Source organism: Halichoeres trimaculatus, unplaced genomic scaffold (assembly GCF_033239565.1).
Source record: "Halichoeres trimaculatus isolate MK-OKI-2021-1 unplaced genomic scaffold, fHalTri1.1 fHalTri1_scaffold_8, whole genome shotgun sequence".
Lineage (NCBI taxonomy): Eukaryota > Metazoa > Chordata > Actinopteri > Labriformes > Labridae > Halichoeres > Halichoeres trimaculatus.
Window position 1 is genome coordinate 8,055,738 of NW_027437186.1, and position 20,367 is coordinate 8,076,104.

At 40.9% G+C, this 20,367-nt stretch overlaps 2 protein-coding genes across 2 annotated transcripts; one reads left to right on the top strand and one right to left on the bottom strand.

Annotated features, from left to right (window-relative positions):
* Positions 1 to 4,566: 4,566 nt before the first annotated feature.
* On the bottom strand, positions 4,567 to 8,273 carry fignl1 (fidgetin-like 1). The gene is made up of 2 exons (XM_074675047.1): positions 7,702 to 8,273; positions 4,567 to 7,287 (listed from the first exon to the last, which is right to left on the bottom strand). The coding sequence occupies exon 2, from the start codon at positions 7,268 to 7,270 to the stop codon at positions 5,213 to 5,215; it is 2,058 nt and encodes a 685-aa protein (XP_074531148.1). The 5' UTR covers positions 7,271 to 7,287; positions 7,702 to 8,273; the 3' UTR covers positions 4,567 to 5,212.
* Positions 8,274 to 8,873: 600 nt separating this feature from the next.
* Positions 8,874 to 18,463, top strand: ttl (tubulin tyrosine ligase). Its single transcript, XM_074676086.1, has 7 exons — positions 8,874 to 9,641; positions 9,895 to 9,973; positions 10,102 to 10,334; positions 10,558 to 10,693; positions 11,280 to 11,549; positions 11,815 to 11,958; positions 14,738 to 18,463. The coding sequence occupies exons 1-7, from the start codon at positions 9,473 to 9,475 to the stop codon at positions 14,934 to 14,936; spliced, it is 1,230 nt and encodes a 409-aa protein (XP_074532187.1). The 5' UTR covers positions 8,874 to 9,472; the 3' UTR covers positions 14,937 to 18,463.
* The last annotated feature ends 1,904 nt before the right edge of the window (positions 18,464 to 20,367 follow it).

Consider the following 20,367-nt stretch of genomic DNA (forward strand, 5'->3'; position numbering starts at 1 on the left):
CAAAGCCCATGAACGAAAGGCTCCAGAGTCTGTGGCTTCTCCAGGTGATTTTTCTCTCTTCTCTCTTTTCAAACAATATTACATCAACAGTTTCTCTCTTTTTTTCCACATGACATGGTGTAATAAAGGGCTGCACCGTGGTTCAGTGGTTAGCACCGTTGCCTCACAGCAAGGCAGTTCCTGGTTTGATTCCCCAGCGAGACAGGTGCCTTTCTGAGCTGAGTTTGTGTGTTCCCGTGTGTGTGGCTTCCCCAGCTTCCTCCTACAGTTAGAAAACATGCTCATCAGCTTGATTGATCACTCTTAATTACCCATAAGTGTGTGAATGGTTATCTGTCTCTGCATGCTCGTCCTGTGATAGACTGCTGACCTGTGGAGGGTGAACCCTGCATCTCACCCAGAGAACGCTGGGATAGGCTCTGACACCCAGCAGGGAGAGGAGAAGGTGTGAAGATTAAAGATGGAAAACTGAATGGGGGAAGATCTGAACGTTGTAATCTATGTAATCTATGTAATCTAAATAACATGTATAACTGAAAGAAGGACGATGGATCCTCTTTCCTTGAGTGTTTTTTATGAGTGGACATAATATTCGTCATCATTGTAGAGGTTTTACAGTCTGAGCCTGTCGTTCCTCAGTGTCCTAGGCAGCTTATGGACATTCTTTGTAGTCCCCGATGTAGCTTAGGCCCCGTTTACACGACAACGTTTCATATGAAAACACTATAAAGGAGGAAAGAAGGAAAGGAGGAAGGGAGGGAGGGAGGGAGGGAGGGAGGAAGAAAGAATGGTCCGTGGGAAAAAAGTAATCAAGAAAAAAGAAAGGAAGAAAGGAAGGATGGATGGATGGTGAGAAAGGAAGTAATTAGGAAGCAAGTAAAAAAGAGAGGGAAGGAAAAAAGGAACAAGGAAGAGAAGATGGGAAGAAAGGAAAGAAAGGAAAAAAGGAAGGAAGAGAGGGAAGAAAACAGAAGGAAAGGAAGGAAAGAAAAAAGGAAAGGAAGAAAGGGAGGAAGTGAAGGAAGTACAGAAGTAATTAAGGATGAAGGAGGAAAGAAAGAGGGAGGAAGGTCGGATGGACCCTACATAATGTAGGGTCATTAAGGGGTGGAAAATATTCGGTACATTTCAGAAAAGTTTCCTGAAGATTTCGGTGACACCTCTGGCCGTATTATTGAAAATTTTCAGGATTTTGTTGCCAGAGACTTCAATAATTTTTTTCTGAAAATTTGACTGCAAAAACAATTATTTCATTTCCACCATTCATGTTTTTTTTTTTTGTTGTTGTTCTGATTAGTGTCACTTCTAAATGTTGTATCAGGAATATTTGCATGTTTGCTCACGGCAAATATCAATGTCTTTATTTTTGACAATTGACACAAGAAAATCCCTGAAATCATTTATAATGTCATTTAAATATATATTGCATTGGACATGTTAGCATGCATGTCTGGTTGTAACAGTCCAAAAAGTGTAATTCATACTAGGGCTGTCAAAATTAAAGCATTAATCAGATTAATCCTATCATCATGTTTAATCTGATTGAACTCGGTGAACTCATCTGCTGCACAGATTGACTCAGAATCCCCCAAATGTCACAGGCAACATATTTTGGGCTGTTTGTCCAAGTAGATTTGAGTACAATAAATAAATAAATAGTTGACCAACATAAAATTTAGTATACACTCTGCAGGTAAGAGAGTTTTCTTTTCTGCTGCAGGGCTTCACTAAGTCCACCTTGGATAAATTGACACATTTGCAAACTGGATTGCAACAAACCCCAGACACCTTAATATTGTTAAGGATGTGGTTTATACAAAGGTTTTGCAAGTCACCTCTCAAGCTGCATTGTACAAGGCTCCATCAAGTAGGGCTTTTTTTTTTTGTTGACATGAAAAAATGAATGTACAAATAGTCAATCAGGGAACTTTGTTTTTAAATTTTCAGACGACACAGCTATTCTCAGTTTACTGTACAAAGACATAAGCCCATCAAGCTTTTTCAGTGAAATGGAAAACTTTGTACAGTGGTGTGACACCAAAAAACAAACAAACAAACAAAAAAACGTAAAACTGTAAAAATCAGTCTAACTGCTTCAGGCTTATCAGGTCATGTCTCTCTTTTAAGGCAGCTCATTGATATCTGCATGCCATGATTCTTTCACTCAGCTACTAGACCTCTATTTTCACTTTATAAACAAGCTTTGAAAATTTTAGACCAGAAGCCACAAAAATGGCACCATTGCAAAATCATTAAAAATATAATTTGTTGACTTTTTCCAATTTTATACAATTCTCCTTCCTGAAGGTTGTTTTTAAGTACCTAAATGGACTGGCCCCTCAAGTGATGTCTCAGATCTTTAAAAAGACAGACAGCTGTAAGACAATGACAAGGAGCATAACAAAGCAAAACTATAAAATCCGAAGGTGAAGGACAACATTTGGACAATCATCCCTCTCAGTGCAAGGTACGCACCTTACCATCAGAAATTAAATCCCAAACAGAAATAAAGAAGTTTAAGCGTGAAAGTTAAACGCTGGCTTAAGCAGCAGTAGAAATGTGAACATTAATTTCTCACAAGTAATTATCAGTACAGCCCTTTACTAATGTTGTGTTAAATTTAACTTGTGTTTTAACTTGTAATTTACTGCAACTGTGTTTATTTATGGTACTTATTCATTGTATCCACTGTACAGCTCACTGTATTTTTATTATTGCATTTCTGTTGTATTCTGTAGATTTTATTCTATTCTAAAGCCTGACCAGGGACAAAGACTGCAAATTAGCTGATGCTAAATGTCTTATATGCATCACATTTTCCCATTTCCTGTGTCAATGTTGTATGTATATCTTCCCTGTTAAATAAACATTAAATAAATAAATAAATAAATAAATAAAGCCATCTTATTTTAAACGTCACTAAAACTAAGGAGATGGTTCTGGACCCCAGATCAGTGGGGGATCACGGTCCGGTGGTCATACATGACACAGACATTGAACAAGTGTACTCATTTACGTATCTTGATGTGCTCCTGGACAATACGCTTTAAAAGTCATGTCAACACAGTGTGCAGATACTTCACTTTTTGCGTAGACTCAGAGTGTACGTTGTGGACCAGAGGATTATGTTTTTATTCTATCAGGCTGTAATAGTAAGTGTGCTCTGATATGGCATGTCTGCATGGTTTGGGAACCTCACTGTGCAGTCGAAAACTAAGCCGGCCCATTTGGTTCACACAGCAATAAAGGTGATAAGGAGAAAGGAATACCAGACACTCCAGTCCATTTATGAGCAGTCTGTTCTTCAGCAGGCTCGGGGGATTGTGACTGACCCATCACACATCCTGCACTTGGAGTATGAGCTTTTGCCCTCTGGCAGACGATACAGAATCCCTCACTGTAAACTAAACAGATTCAAAAACTAATTTGTTCCTACTTCCGTCAAGCTTTTAAATTGTGCTTTTAAAGGCTGCAGGGACCGTGCAATATTTACATGGTTTTCTTTCTTTTATAGCTGGATATGTACATTATGTGTATAATGTGCAATTTTATGTAATGTGCAATACTGGTGATACTAGTGATGTGCAATTTTGTGTTGTTTGTTTTATCAGATTGTGGAGACTTGTAAGCAGCAGACAAGTCCAAAACAAATTTCCCCAGGGAAACAATATAGCATACTGTATCGTATGTAATTGATAAAGGTGTCTAATTAACGCGTCAGGTGCAAAAATATTTCTGTTTTTCTTTCTTCAATTTGCTCAGACAAAATTAAACATGCTCAGTATCTAAAGCAACCCAGTGATTAATCTGATTCAGTAATTTAGTCATTTGACAGAACTACTCAAAACAAAATTTGGGCTAATTGTAGTATTTTGATTGGTTGTATCTATAGACTTTATAAAGCCCAAGAGAAATGTGTGATTAATCATGATTTATCACAGTATAGACTTGTGATTAACCTAATTTTTTAATCGTTCTGTAGCGCTATTGAAAGTATATGACCAGGTAAACACAGTTCATGTAAATACCCTTAGAAAGTTTCTAACTTAATGCAAGTAAAGAAAAGGCAGTGAAATCCTCAGAATGATCACATGTGTGTTACCTCAACGTGTTGAAATGTTTTTTCTTTTGGGCCAGAGATGATCTTTGACACTTCCAGTCCCATGTGAAAATAACCACATTAATGTGGTTCAGGAGACCAAGCATGAAGCAGGTCTGACTCTATTCCAGACAGAGCAGTCAAAACCTGTGATACACAGTTAGTTGGTTCTGATTGGTTGTTGACAGAAGTGAAGGTTTAGAATAGTCTAAGTCTAAAAGGTGTGATTAAAACTGTTCATTGGACACTGTTATAAGTCTGAATAGTCATCTATTTTCACGACTGAAATTATTAATAACAAAAGTCAGATATTCTGTTTTTGGTTCAGTTTTTTGTGTTCTTATAGAAAAATCTAAACATTTCCTAAAACTGAGCAACATGTTGCTCACCAAGTCTTTATAGTCACACATTCATGTGTAGAGGATGGAAGGAGACAAACCAGTTTTTGTCTGACACTGAAACCAATCTGTAGTGAAACACAATTTATTATTTATTAAATCAGGAAAAAAAAACAGATTTAAATTGCATTTAGTTGTGAAAAAAAAATAAGGTGGGAAAACACAAGAAAGAGAAAACTGGGAACAAACTGACTCATCCAGCCATATTCAGATAACAACATTTGTGCTCATGGCTGTAAAGAAATGTAAACAGTTAGCAGACATAACACACCCTGATGGAATCAGAGTCGCAACTAACTTTAAACACTTCTGAACATTATGTAAAGAACTGCATACGTTCCTCATTTTTTTGTCTTTGACTCAAAATAACTTGAACAGAACAGTTAGATGCAGATTAGCAGCTTTAAAACCACGTTCACATTTGTTTTTTAGATGGATTATGAAACATCGGACTGGCTGCTGATTAAATTCAAAGACTTGCTGGGCACACAGCATGGAGATAAAAAAAGGCTGTTACTCTGTTTTCTTAGATTGTTTTGGTGGGACTGTGACAGGGCTGTCAGTCTGAGGTCAGTCTTTGAGGCAGCTGTGTTTTCCTCCTTTACTCTGTCAGTTAACTCTGAAAGAAATGAATCTTAAATGTTAACCTTGACTCTGTTCTGAACACTGAACACATGAATTTGGTATCAGGAGACGATAAAGACGTGAGCCCTGTCTAACGTCCACATCCAAAAGTCTTATTCCACTCCTCATACAGCTCCAAGTCTTTAGACGAGACGCTGGGTCGGACCGTCTTCAGAGCCTCCTGGAAGTCGCTGTAGATGATCGGTCGCACCTCATCTGCAGTTATTGTGGCAATGTCACTGAGCTGGATGCTGCGGATTGGCCCCAGCGCTGCTTCCTTACACAGGTGAGTCATGTCGGCTCCGGAGAAGCCGTCTGTGGCGGTCACCACCCTCTCCAGCTCCAACTCTCCCAGCTGGTTCTTCTCCCGAGCCATGAGGTTTGTCACTATCTGCCAGCGGGCAGTGGCTTCAGGCAGCGGGATGTAGAGCCTCTTTGCCAGGCGGCGGCGTGCGGCCTCATCTATCTCCTGAGGCCTGTTGGTGGCGCCCACCACCAGGATGCGGTCGTCGGCAGCTGTGGTGGCCCCGTCAAGCTGGACCAGGAACTCTGTCTTTATTCTGCGTGAGGAGTCGTGCTCCCCGTCCGTCCTCTGGGACAACAACGAGTCGATTTCGTCGATGAAGATGACGGCGGGCTGGTGGCAACGAGCGATGGCAAACAGGGCTCTCACCATCTTTTCTCCTTCTCCGACCCACTTGGATGTGAGCGATGAAGCGCTGATGCTGAAAAAGGTGGCCCCCGACTGGCAAGCGATGCATTTTCCTATCAGAGTTTTTCCCGTCCCTGGTGGTCCAAACAGCAGGATGCCTTTAGGTGGACCACGGAGGCCTGTGAAGATGTCAGGCCGCAGCATTGGCCAAACCACAATCTCCTTTATGGTGGTCTTAGCAAACTCCAGACCTGCTATGTCATCCCAGGCAACAGGAGGCCCGTGGTCCATGATCTCACTCATGATGAGCTCGACGATCTTTGGCTCAAAGTTCTTCAGACGCTCGTCCATGATCTGAGGTTCATCTTTGGAATCACGGCCCGCCCCGCCGTCTTCCTCCTCTTGGCGTGGCATTGGTGACACAAATTTAGAAAACGCACCTCGAGGTCTGTTAGCACCCAGAGACTTCTTGACTGTTGCAGACATGCCCGCAGCCTGACTCCTCTGGGGCTGCTGTGAGTGTTTTTTCTGCTGATCAACAATGAACTGCTCACGAGCTGATTTGAAGCTGCCGCCTCCTCGCTGGCTGGGACCTGCTTGTCCTCCATGCTGTCCCCCATTCTGTCCTCCATGCTGTCCTCCATGCTGTCCTCCATGCTGTCCTCCATGCTGTCCTCCATGATGTCCCCCATTCTGTCCTCCATACTGTCCCCCATGCTGCCCTCTGCTACTGTTCCCTCCGTCTGTGTTGTAGAAGTTCTTCCGTTTGGTAGGGTTATGGTTGGAGAAAACAGAGGAATGAACAGTTTGTGTGTTGCTGGCAGGGCCTGGGTATCCCTGAGGAGGAGCTGAGGAGGATTGACCAAACACTGACTGAGGTCGAGCTGGAGGTCGGGGGAATGAGTTCGGACTACCTGAGATGCTCTCAGAGCCTCTTGGCCTCTCTGACATAAAATGAGGGGCAGGATTACTGGCTGGAGTGCTAGCTTCTATTTTTCTAGGCTGTAGTGTCGCTGCAGGTTTGAATAAACCAGCCTCTGTCCTGACTCCGGTTAAAGGAGCAGACAAAAGGCTTCCTTTGCTCTCTTGCCCTACACATATGTTTGCATCTCTTGGTGCCACCAGGGAGCCTCCTCCCTTGTCTGCAGCCTGAATCATCCTCTTCACACTGGGCAGCTCCAGGACGCTCTCCATGGTCAGGGAAGACTCCCATTTGTCGCTGTAGTTCCTCTGACTGCGGGCCAGATGCAGTGCACTGTCTGCATAGTTGTTCAGCCCTTTACGGGGGTCATCCGAGTCCAGCACTGCGGCATACCGCTCAGAGTAGGTCCTGAGCAGGCTGTCCATGCCGGCCTGAGAGAGCTGGGAGCTTGCCCATGCATACTGAATGGAGAGGATGTGGGCCCGGTAGGCATCGGCCGTCTGTTCAGGTGTACAGTTGCCAGATGAAATGTCAAAGGACCTCCTCTGCCATTCGTCCAGGTGTGCACCACTCATGCCTGGCCTGCTCCAATCTGGTGAAGGAGAGGGGGCAACATTTATTAAAAATACATGACCTCAGGAAAAGCAAAGGCACAAATCGTTCCTGACCCATAAACTGATTCTAAAAAAGCATCTTCTTACACTACAATCTGAAATGCATTCGCCAGAAGAAAATACTGATTTTTCCGCACTTTTATAAAGTTGGGAGAGGCTTTTATTTTGTTGAGTTCTTCTGTTGTAAAGTCTAAAGTGATGCCAAATCCTTGTTAGAATTTTTTTTACTAAACTTTGTCGGTGTCAGTAAATATAAACCAATCGATATGAAACAGCTGGACATGATAACACAGATTGGCAAAGCTGCAGCAGTGTCAGGCAGGAGGCTGCACACACTACGTGTTTATCGGACAACACAACAGCCTATAATGAGGTTGATAATCGTCACTTACTATGAATGTTGTCCTCTTACGATATTTTGACAAGCACCAGCTTTGAAACGAAGAGGGAAACAGGGAGAGCTGTACACTGAAACCTGCCGTGGTGTTATTCCCGCCACTGCATTCTTCTTCACTCACACAACTTCCTTCCTGCTCCGTCCCAATTCGTTTGTCAGAGTTCTGCATTTGTCTTCCGTCGTCCCTTTCACTAAATGTAAAGATTGAGCTCGAAGGTTTGGGTTTTACTCTTAAAAACCTTTAATAAAAAGAGTGCTTGCCATAAAAATCTCATAGCGCTCATAAGCTCAACAACAGCAGGTCACTTGTTAGAAAATATTGGTACGGGTCCCATGTTATTAGCATATTCATGCAGCGTTTCATTTAATTCCTGGGTGGCTGAGACAGGAACTATTGCGTGGTGCTTGGTCTATCTTAACGGAATTGGTGCATTTATGCGAAGAAAACACCCACCCCTCACCTAAAGTTCATTTTCCACTTCGGTTTAAAAGTTGTTGTTTTTTATCAGCTCAGAATCCTGGGTGTTTAAATCTTGTCGGATCACGGACGCCATCTTGTGGCCACGGTACGCTAAATCGAGCAGGTTGAAATTATGTGTGTGTCGCGAACGCTCCAGCTCTCAGAGCTGGCTCTTTGTAGTGAAGTAAGGAGCCGGTTCCTGTTTAGGAGCTTTTTTTGTTGTTATGTTTAATATGTTGCATATAAATTAAGCAGGCATAATACTGATAATAATAATAATAATAAATAAATAAATAAATTAAATTAAAAATAAATATTGATTATAATGTATGTTAGCAAGTCATTTTTCACAGATTCTTATATTACTTTTGGTAATCAACTAAATTTAAGCCATAAAAACTCAGAGGACCCACTTGGGAGTCGATAGAGTCGTCCTTTATTAGTGAATCAAAAGAACCGACTCTCATAAATGAGCCTGAACTCCCATCACTAGCAGGTCGTCGCTTTATCGTGTAGCACTCTGGGAATTGAAGTACTGATTGTTACCAAATGTTGTTGTTCACTGCAGTCACAGAGAATTTAACAAAAATATGATGATACAGAGTGATAATAACTTTGATTAAAAGTTAAGTGATTATAGTTTTAAGGAAATAGACGGCTTTATGAATCAATATCCCATCACATGTGGGCACATGTGAACTACAAGTACCACAACCGTTAAGCTTTTTGTTTATGCTGTCGACAGTGGATGACAGCCGCAGCAAAGCTCTGGAAAAGCGTACGTCGCCGGTGGGTCTAGTAGATTCTTTTGTGTTGTACTGGGGGAACTATCTCGGAATAAATTTGTAAATTGGTGTTAATTATTTGCAGTCACTGACTTAGGAGGTGAACGCCTGGAAAGTTTTCTCGACTACGGTTGTCGCAGTCCGTCGGCTATCGTTAAACTGGAGACAGGATGTAGATGAGTCCAGACGGGACCAGCCCCTGGAGCCGGTAGCAGCAGTCAGTCACACCCTTGTCTGGGATCACTGGAGGATAAAAAGATATTAAAACGCTTCTAAATCTGTGATATTTCACGTCAGTACATCTCAGTATTCAGATTTGGAGCCTCAAAGTTACGGAGTGACTTTAGCTGCAAAGTGTGAGCTGTATATGACTGAGTCATCATCATGGCTTGGACAGAGGAGATAACTCTCAACACATCTGCAGCAGTGTCAACCAGATAGCCTCATATCTCCCCCGAAAGCTAAGATATTCGTGAATTCATCTTTTTTATTGTACTTGGCTGTGTTTCACGCGTGGCAGTATGACTTCCCCGATGTACACTTTTGTCTCGCGTGACGACATCAGCACGATTTATGCAGAAGTTTCCAAGATGCTACAGGCAACTGGGCAGTGGAAGAAACTAAAAAGAGACAACCCGAGATTCAACCTGATGCTCGGAGAACGGAACAGGCTGCCATTTGGACGTCTGGGTAAATTATTATTATTATTATTATTATTATTATTATTATTATCATTATTATTATTATTATTATTATTATTATTATTATTATTATTAAATGTAAATGATGCTGACTGCAGACAGACAGGTCTGCTTGTTTTTCTTCTATATTTGATGTTCACATGAGCGTCTTGTGAATTGATATCTATCCATATAAATGTATATCACATACATGAAGTTATATAAATACTTTAAAAATATCCTCCCCTGTATGGATTGTGCAGGTCATGAACCAGGGCTGATGCAGCTGGTGAATTACTACAGAGGAGCAGACAAGCTCTGCAGAAAGGCCTCCTTGGTCAAGTGAGTAAATCTTGTTGGAACAGATTCTACTTTGCTTTTGTTTGTCTCTTATCAATGTTGCTAATGCCCTTTCCTACAACTGAATTATTCATCTCAACTAGCTGACCATGTTCCTTCTTTCCCATTAGGCTTATAAAGACCAGCCCGGAGCTGTCTGATTCCCAGAGCTGGTTTCCGGAATCCTACATCATTTATCCCACTAACCTCAACACCCCTGTTGCTCCGGCCACTAATGGCATTAGCCATCTAAAGAGCAACCCCAAGACTGATGAACGGGAGGTCTTTCTAGCCTCATATCTAACTAAAAAAGAAAGTGGGGAAGGTTCTGTATGGATCGCTAAGTCCTCTGCTGGAGCAAAAGGTGAAGTTATTATCTATTCACTTATTAAACTCTAAGATTGAAGTGAAACAGTGTGAAATTATGCTAACTAGTTGATCCATATTAAAGCTCTGTTTATGCAAACAGCTGAGCTCTATCCTTTTTTGAATTCATGTTTCTGGTCTTCTGCTTGTTGATACCTTGTTTAGTAAATGTGGTTGATGGCTTCAGTGTTTGCGTATCATGTTTGATTTTACTGCAACAGGTGCTGGAATTTTGATATCCCATGATGCTAATCAGCTGCTGGAGCACATCGATAATCAGGGACAGGTCCATGTTATCCAGAAGTACCTGGAAAAACCTCTGCTTCTAGAGCCAGGACAGAGGAAGTTTGACATTAGGTAAGCCTTTGCTGATAAACACAGATCCACTGACAATATGTGCACCTCTCTAAAGCACTGGCTGCATATTGATATGGACGACACATCTCCAGCTACTCCTAATGTAAGGAGTGAAGCCAGAATACTGACTGGTACCCGACTTCTTACTGACTGCTACTGCCAACTCAGAATTAATCTGCCTACCCTCTTATTCTGAGATTCTTTTTCCTGATACTATGTACAGCATACATTACCTGGTGTTGTCGGCTGCTGGAATCTGAAATTGCTGAGGGAACCTCCAAGGGATTAGTAAAGCTCCTATCTATCTCTATCAATCAATACAAACTTAATGGGTTTTGAACTTAGAACATAAACCAGCATGATAAGAACAAACCATAAGGACAGAAACTATTATTTGATGTGTTTCGATTTTTATTTTGACTCATGGTCCATATGTTGGACTGGCAGGAGTTTTCAGATCTGTACTGCAGCCAGTCACCAGGGGGAGCTCTTAAGGTTTTGTCCTCAGCTCTTGTGCCATCCATGTGCAGTCTAAAGCCCAAATACTGCAACTGAAGCCTTAATGAGTCGTTATCATTGTTAACAGGAGCTGGGTGCTGGTGGACCATCAGTACAACATCTATTTGTACCGTGAAGGCGTGCTGCGTACTTCCTCAGAGCCCTACAACAGCTCTGACCTGCAGGACATGACCAGCCACCTGACCAATCACTGCATCCAGAAGGAGCACTCCCAGAACTACGGACGATACGAGGAGGGAAACGAGATGTTCTTTGACGAGTTCAGGCTGTACCTGCTGAAAACACACAACATCACCCTGGAGAGCAGCATATTACCTCAGATCAAACAGATCATAAAGTAGGTCCTTCTTTTAGTAGCTATGTGTGGACCTTGTTAAATAGAAGCATAGCACACATATTTGTACATCAAATAAGTATTAGACGCATAAATCGATATTTCAAAAAGTCTTCAAGCATATATATCACCACAAGCACAAAAAATAAATTTATTTGTTCAGGAAAGCTGTAAAAATGAATGAATCAACTGATTGAACTTGAAGTCTTAACAGAGTTAAAAATCAGCAGTAGGTCACTGAAAACCGTCTTTTTGTCTTCTTTCACAGGAACTGTCTGTCATGCATCGAGCCGACAATCAGCACCAAGCACCTGTCCTACCAGAGCTTTCAGCTCTTTGGATTCGACTTCATGGTGGACCAGAACTTCAAAGTGTGGCTCATTGAGATCAACGGGGCTCCAGCGTGTGCACAGTCAGTGACCCTCAGCCGTCTCTTTATTTGCATCACAAACAGCGTAACATGCTCCTGCAGATATGTCACAGCTTTGTGTTTCATGATAACCTTTCTTTAGTCCACTTCTAACAGACTTTTCACTTTTTTAATTAACCATCTGTGCATGCGTTTCATGTGACGTCACATGGTATCTGAGGCCCCATCTTTAAGAACGACCTGAGACAGAACGTCAACAAGTGTTATTGGCAAATGGCAAACATGAGCATTAGAATAGAATAGAATAGAATGGAACATACTTTATTTATCCCCGAGGGGAAATTCAAGAGTCACCGCAGCATTTAAGAAAACAAAAGTAAGAAAGAGTATAGAAAGTGCAAAAAGGTCCATAAAAAAATAGAAAATAGATGACGACATACCGTCCACCACTCGTCCACCACTCTCCAGTCAGCCAGTCTCCACCTCCACAGGGTCCAGGACTGAGCCTCCCCAGCAGTCTGTTCAGTCTCTTTCTCCTGGATCCTGTCTGCTCACAGCAGGCGAAGCTCCTCCAATGTGGGGCCGGCGTCCGATGTCAGCTCCGTCAGCCACGTCCGTGAACAGCACGATGCCGCTTGGTTAGCACGGCTAGCTCGTCCATCCCACCGGGGCTAGATCCCACGTTCCCAACAACGATGGATGGAAGGACAGGTCCACGTTGTCACCTCCCAGCTCACATCCGAGAACTAGCACGTCGTCCTCACCTCCTCCTCCTCAGCTCGAGGGAAATCATCAAGCCCTACACTAGTTAGCATTGACATGCTACAGGCTGCTAACAGCTGATTTTGCATGTAAACAATGCAGCATACAAAGTGATGATCTACTCCAAATACAAAGATTACGAAAAAGAGACGAAAAAAATTACAAGAAATGGACAAAGAAGAGAGAGCTGCTGCAACAGGCAACTACTTGGGCAGCGCCTAGCAGCGGAATCAATTAGAGAAACCTTAGAGAAAACAATGGGATTTCAAGATGAGAGTCATTTAATTGATGATAAATTTGTAAATTTATGAGTAAACTAGTGAAATGTTAAAGTCTGCATTTAGTATACATGATTTTTTTTTTTTTTTTTGAAGAGGAAGATCAGAAGGGCGGCAAGCTTTGTGAAATTGAATAAGGATCATGGAGCATTTTTTAAAGTCAGCTTCAGTCCAGGCTTCATAAATAATCAGATCAGATCACTTCCTTGATCCGCGAGGGGCAATTTCACTTCAGTTACATCCCTTTCAAGACAAAGAAGAAGACAAACATGGGGAAGCACAGAAATGAAATGAGCCTAGGAGCTGCTAGCTACCCAGCGCCCCTTCGCAATAGACATGAAAAAAACAATTTTGGGAGAAGAGAGGGGGAAAAAGGTCGGGGGGGCTTACGCAAGAAGAAATCAAAATCAATCAAAATATCAATATAACCAAAGAAGTGAGTTGTATCAAAGGGTCGGTTCATAGCTTCTGTTGTTTGTGCCAAATTGTTAATCCCCACTTTACAAGATGATCCTCAGCATACACAGATTAACTGTAGCTTGTAACTACGACTTTTTCTCATTATGTTACAGAATTCCTGTCCTAATTTTATGACTTTATCCTCGTAATTTAACAGATTTATTTTCATGAAATTATGACTTTGTTACTGAAATCCTGAAGCTGTAGGCTGACGTAACAGTAAAGCAGTAAATATTGGCCTGATGTTTTTGACTAACATGTTTACATACAGTATCTCTTCGAGGAGACCTCCTCTAAGCTGTCTTACAGCTGCATTGAGTTTAATTGGATGAAATTAAATCACATCAATTATATTAATTATAGTTACAGGAGGGCTGCATGGTGGTGCAGTGATTAGCACTGTTGCCTCACAGCAAGAAGGTCACCAGTTTGAATCCTGTTCAGGGTGAAGTGGACCCTTCTGTGGGTTCTCTCCAGGTACTCTTGCTTCCTCCCTCCAAAAACATGCTCATTAGGTTAATTGGTGATTCATAATTGCCCGTAGGTGTGAGTGTGCAGTGCACATGAGAGGTTGTCTGTCTCTGTGTGTCAGCCGGTGTATCCGAGACCATGAACAGGATGAATAAATGGTTACAGGAGTTCGTGTAGTGTTAGGTTTGAATGACGATCTCACAAACGTCACAATCATAACCATCAGTTTCACTGTCGAGTGCATTGGTAACATTAACATTTAGAGAGTAACCTTCATGTGATAGAGTTAAGTTTTTTTTATTTTATTATAAACTTAAGGATCATTTACTTATCGTAAAGAAAAGTAGCTGCAAGCTTCAGTGCTGTTACATGTCACTGGAGGATTCCTGCTGTAACAAGACAGACTGTGGACAATATTGATATAAACATGCAAAAAGAGCAGTCTTCAGTGAAGTCACTGAGAAGTAAGGCTCCGAACCTTCATACATCATCCAAATTATTTTGATACTAAAAGAGCCACCTGATGGCGCTATGATCCTAAGAAGAAAGAAAGCGGCAGCAACAAAAAGTTAGATGACTGAAACATAAGATCTCTATGGAGAAATGTTGAAGGTTGTTTTTCTTCTTCTGCGGTCAGAGTTGGCATAGAAACTTGATTTTAATGCTAAAAATGAGAATCCCCAGTCCCATGAAATGATGATTTTTGACCAGTGATTCTTAAATGTAACTAAAAAGGATGAAAAATGCCAAAGTGCCTCACAAACTCAATACCAAAGCAGCTCATCGTGAACATGTCCTGAAGATCATTTTTATTGTCATTAATCAAGTTGTCTCTGTTCTCTCCCCTCCAGGAAACTCTATCCAGAGCTGTGTCAGGGGATCGTTGACGTGGCCGTCTCCAGTGTCTTTCCTCTCAGTAGTGGCTGTGACTCCTCGTCTGCTTCCTCTTCACCATACTCCTCCTCCCCCTCCTCCACCTTCACCACCAACTCCTGCTCCTCTCCCAAACTGAGAGGTCCTCTCCACGTGGGCCCTTTCACTCGTCTGTAAGCCCACACGTACTCTCCTCATCCCTGCTTATTGAAAAGCTTCTTCCATACTCTGTCCTCACTCCTAAACTCTACCCGAAAAGTAGCACATGTCAGCCAGTCAAGCCTTTATTTCTAACCTGTCCTCTGATGTGAGGGGGGGGTTCTTTCTGAGGAAGCCCCTGAGCTGCAGAACATCTCTGTTCTCCTGATTATGCATACACTGATTGTGAGGATGGTTACCATTGATCAACACTGTAGTGTGAGTTTCTGACTGAGGACAGACGTGTACCATCTCAGTTCCACCACTGTTCCCCTAGCAGATCCCTGGAGGTCTGAAGGAAGCAGAGAGACTGTAGTGCCTTACATTTCCAGCCACGCTCCCTTAAAAACGATGCTACTTAGCATGCCCTTCTTTGTGACTTTTACTTGCCTATAAGCCTTTGCACTGTTGCTCAAAATGGACAAAGCGGTAATGTTCCACAAGAATAGCATAGAGCAGATTGTTAGTATGTGAGACCTGGTAGATTTGTGTTTTTATTTATTTATTCATGTTTTTTTTTTAAGTCAGCATAAGGTTTGGGAAGAAAGTTGTCGAAAGCTGCGAGGTGTCCAGTTTTAACATGTCTAATTTATTCGCTCAGACGTTGAGACTATGTTTACGTCAGCATTACTACCTGGACCATGTGGATAGAGGGTGTGAGCTGGGTAGCACTCGTGAACAAACAGACCGTCCAGTCCATCATGTGGTAAACTCAGGTGAAAGTCGATCCCAACAGCTTCTCCTCTCATGATCCTGTTTCTGAGCTCAGTAAGGAAAGAGAAAAGAAAATTAAAATTCAACGAGATGAAGTAATAAACACTTAGCTTATTATTCATCAAACGTTTAAGTCTTTACAAAACATTTTGATATTTTTATGAATGATTTCAGTGAGCATGTTTGTCTCAAAGCATGAGGTAGTTTGATTCCTGATACAAGTCCCTACAGCACCTTCTGCCTTAGTTAAAGAGGAGGTATTCTGCTTTTTTATATTTTAAACATGAAGTCACAATGCTGGATGTTCTGACTAAACGTGTGTAGATGTTAAACCTCTTTATATTCATATAGTGTAGAAATCCCTGACTCATCTGTAAATAGGTCAAAATGATTTGTTCTAAGAAACAGCGACAGATCTTCACAAGATCTTCATGAAACTTGCTGAAATGATGAGGTCATCACGAAAGGGTCTCCTCCTCATACATCAAAGTCTGTCCATAGATACAGCCGACATCCAGAAAAAATGTCACATTTAGGGGAAACAAACCTCTAGCTGCAATGCTGAAGAGCTGCCATGAGTCCCTTTGCACCATAAATAAACTGAAGAAGTCTGAATTTAAAGATTAAATTGCTCTAAAAAAAAACAGAGCCAAGTAGTACTAGCTGGTATTTACCTTCATTTTATAGGTGATCAAATCAATTAAAAAGTGGGATCTATAAATCTAACCAATAATGTTGAATCATAAGCATAAACTCAAATAAAACACATATCAGAGGCTGCTCTGTGTGTAAATCCTTGTGTGATTGTTGATAATAAGAAGCGTTCAGTGCAGGAATTTCTAATCATGCTGATCTGTTATGTGCTAATGACATCATGTACTGTGAAGAAGTAAAAGACAGGAAGAAAAGGATGCCCTGCTCCAAAGTATAATAAGTTTCTGACTGTATCTACAGCTCCATCCCAAAAAGGCTTCCAGAGGGCTGGCCAATCAGAGATGAGGGGGTTTGTGGAGCAGGGGGACCTTAAAGAGACAGCAGCTAAAATGAAGCGTTTCAGACAGAGGCTGAAATAAGGGTTTTCTAAAACACAAAAGAGAACAATAAGGATTTTTGAGCCGTAAATCATGTAAAGCTACTACAAGGAAACCAGAGACATGGAATAAAGACTAAAAAAAAAGCACAATACCCCCTCTTTAAAGCGCCGCCCTGACATCTGTGTGTCATACAGAGAGATGAAAGACTTAGTGACATTCTTTCATTGTTTCCAACATGTGTGCCCATCATGTTTTTCAAACTGTTAAGATACAAGTAGATGGTATGAAGTGTGTCACTGATGATGAATATTATGTAAGAAAAATCCCTGAAGAAATTAAAGAGATGGACAAAAGTGTAAACAAAAAATCCAGATTTAATTGTACACAGTACTTAAGTATCAGTCATGATCACATTTGTTGATATGGAGCAAAATCAGAATAAAGATCAACTCATCAAATATTGTACACTGCAAAAACTGTATTAATGTCTCATTGAGAGTAAGAATTCCTTTATTAGTCGTAATTTGAGCTCCATTTATCTGACAAGTCCAGGATACAATGTTTTTTTTTTTTAAGATATTAAAAGCCAAAAATGATGTTTAAAATAAAGACTAAAATAAATCTGCCAGTGGGACAGAAGGATGTTCCTTTCCTTAGAAAAGTCATCTCCAAGTCTTTAACTTGTCACTGCCCCTCCTCAAGTTACTGCCGATGATTGAACACCTCACACTGTACACCTTTCATGGGGTCCTTAAAATATGTTGTTTCTGTACTTTTCGTTTGACTTGTAAATTGATACCTTAGCAGAAACTCTTCAGAAAGATGTGTCCAAGCTGGTTTATGAAACTGTTGAAAAAAAATGGTTTTCCTGTCAAAATGAACGTTAACGTTGCATGTTTGGTGGTTTTGTTGCTTGTCCTGGGGCTTCATACAAAGAACGTTTTTTTTAGGGTCTTTTAGATGCTATTTCTTTCATCATGATTAAAAACTTTACTGTTCCTCTATTCCTGTAAGTTTAGGAACACCACAAGAGGGTTACCTACGTTTTTAAGAACTGTATATTTGTTGTTTATAATCTGGTAAATGAAAGATATGCAAGTTACCGAATGTCAGATGAATGGAAAAGATGCATCACAGGCTAGAGTGTAAAAAAATAAAGAAGTAGAGTACTCCCTGTTACTAAAAGCATGTAAAGAGTCTCTTTCTGGGAATTTTTAGAGCTGTAATGCAGGAAAAGTTTAGAAGGATGTAAATGTTGGTAGAGGATAGGAAATCCTGAGTTAAAGGATCAGAAACTGTCAGTATTTGTTTTTCTCACATAGGAGGGAAATGTCTTTCCATTAAAGGGAAGGTGCCTTAGAGGGAATTGCATATTGATAACAGGAAGCAATTAACCTCCAGCATTAAATGCACCTTTACTCATTCATGCTAAAGGGAGTTAATGTCATCCTTTCTTTCCCTTGTTAAACCGATGTCATTTCCTTTTTCCAGACTTATTTGCACACATATGACCTGACTTGGTTTCACATTTTGTGGATGTTCCTTACCTTTTACCAAAGACCACATTCATGCTGTATTATCATAGTCCAAGGTCGATATTTGTGTCGCTGTGTGTGAACATTAACTGTTAAAAATGATCCAAGAATAACATTCAGAGGGATGTCTGTGCTGTGTTTTTGTAGCTGACGTTTTTTCAGTGTCCTGCATGAACATTTGTGTTTATTAGAAACAGTATTACCAGAATAAAAAAATATCCCTACCAACAAGTTTGTTGTGTTTTATTGATGCCTGATCTGTGCACTAAGTGTTCTTGAAGTTTATATACTTTCATGTTAAGTTAAAGAGCCTCACACGACTCAGACGGGACACAGAGATTACATTTATAATACTTTTAAATTATTTTAAACATTAAATCGGAGCACTATGGTCTTGAATATTATAACATTTGGTAATGCACAGTGGCCCTGAGAGCTCACAGCACAAAAAGCCAAAACACAAGCAAGTCAAGAAAATATCTTCATCAATTTGACAGCAGGTGCGCAGCATTAAGAAAACATGCGGCAAAGACCACAACACAACATTTTATAAAAACACTGCAAACCCCACACCACAACACATTAGAAAAACACTGCAAACACCACAACACAACGAAAGAGTTTCCAGGGGACACTTAAAAGTGATGCACATTTGCCAACACGGTTGTCGTTGCCGGGGATTTTCAGTAGCAGCTGAATGTTTGTCGTTAAATCATACAAAACAGTGCATTTTCGTTGTTGCCATGTAGTTTACTCTAACATTTCTGCTGATGTTTTTTAAGCATGGATTGTTTTTTTATGCGCTGAAGGAGATCACTTGTGATTGTACGTAATGTCCTTTTAAAGACGGAATGACTACACATTTCTTTCAGCCTTCTCCTCACCACTGCTGTGTGTTGTGGGAGAGATATAACATGCTGAATGGATTAACAATGAATCTCTTGAGATAAGGTTATGTACACATTTATATGTTCAGTGATCAAAGTTGATGTTTTGCTGAAAAAATGACTATGTATCAATATATGCTACCCGCTAGCATATTAATGCAATTTCCAATGTACGTTAGCATCAAGCTAGCGCCAAGTGCCTCTATATCGTTTTGGTAGATTAAGAGCTATATAACATGTTGAATGTATGAAATAGGAATCTGTTGTAAGAGTTTTGTATTAAGCCCTTATGGAGCTTTAATGGAGATATCTAGTTGCCCTGTTTCTACCCTTTACTTTTATAAAAGTACAAACACATCAAGTGAGAGGTATAAACACATGATTTACCTTACTTTAAGGTATGATTGACCTCAAGCCCTTGAATTTAAACACAAAATCAAGTCTTCTAGCTCAGGCTAGGTAGTGTAAGCAAATCACCTTCAAAGCTCCAAAGAAATAAAAACACATACATTTTAAAGCCTTCATACAATTTGCTCCATGGTGTTGTACTAGATACCTTGATGATTCTCTGTACATCATTGACAGACACTTTGGGCAACTCAAGCAGACACCTGATTTAAAAACTCTGCCATCATAACACTGTCTACTCTCACTTTCTGCTCCTTCTATAGGTAACTGGACATGCTGAAGCCACCTCACGGCAATGTGAAGCAATCTGGGCATATACTAGTGATGGGTAGATGAGGCCTCATGAACCGTTGCGGCACATTACCCAAACTGTATTGATACTGTGTCAGTACTGTGTCTGTACTGTGTCGGTCAATATAGACACCTGCTGGATCTTAAACATCATTGCAGAAAATAGAGTTGAGAGACTCAACTGGCGTACTGGTTCAATGACACAGAATACACAAAACTGTTTCAGTGATTACATTTTATATTGTAAAGTCATCTACATTTAAAATATGTTTCATATCTTGAGAAATATATAGTCATTAAATTATGTGAACACAGGTGCTAACTTCAGAAACTGGGCAGTGTGTGCGTCCTTGAGCAACTGCACAGTTTGTGTGTGTGCTTCAGCAACTAGGCCGTGTGTGTGTGCTTAAGCAACTGGGCAATTTGTGTGTGCTTGAGCAACTGGGCAGTGTGTGTGTGCTTGGGCAACTGAGCAGTGTGTGTGCTTGAGCAACTCGGCAATGTGTGTGTGTGTGCTTAAGCAACTGGGCAATTTGTGTGT

Bases quoted from the DNA above. Each gene is read 5' to 3' on its own strand.
- ttl (XM_074676086.1), top strand. From the start codon at position 9,473: ATGACTTCCCCGATGTACACTTTTGTCTCGCGTGACGACATCAGCACG. The intron at 10,335-10,557 runs GTGAAGTTATTA...TTACTGCAACAG, and splicing joins GTCCTCTGCTGGAGCAAAAG to GTGCTGGAATTTTGATATCC. The intron at 11,959-14,737 runs GTCAGTGACCCT...TCTCCCCTCCAG, and splicing joins GGGGCTCCAGCGTGTGCACA to GAAACTCTATCCAGAGCTGT.
- fignl1 (XM_074675047.1), bottom strand. From the start codon at position 7,270: ATGAGTGGTGCACACCTGGACGAATGGCAGAGGAGGTCCTTTGACATT.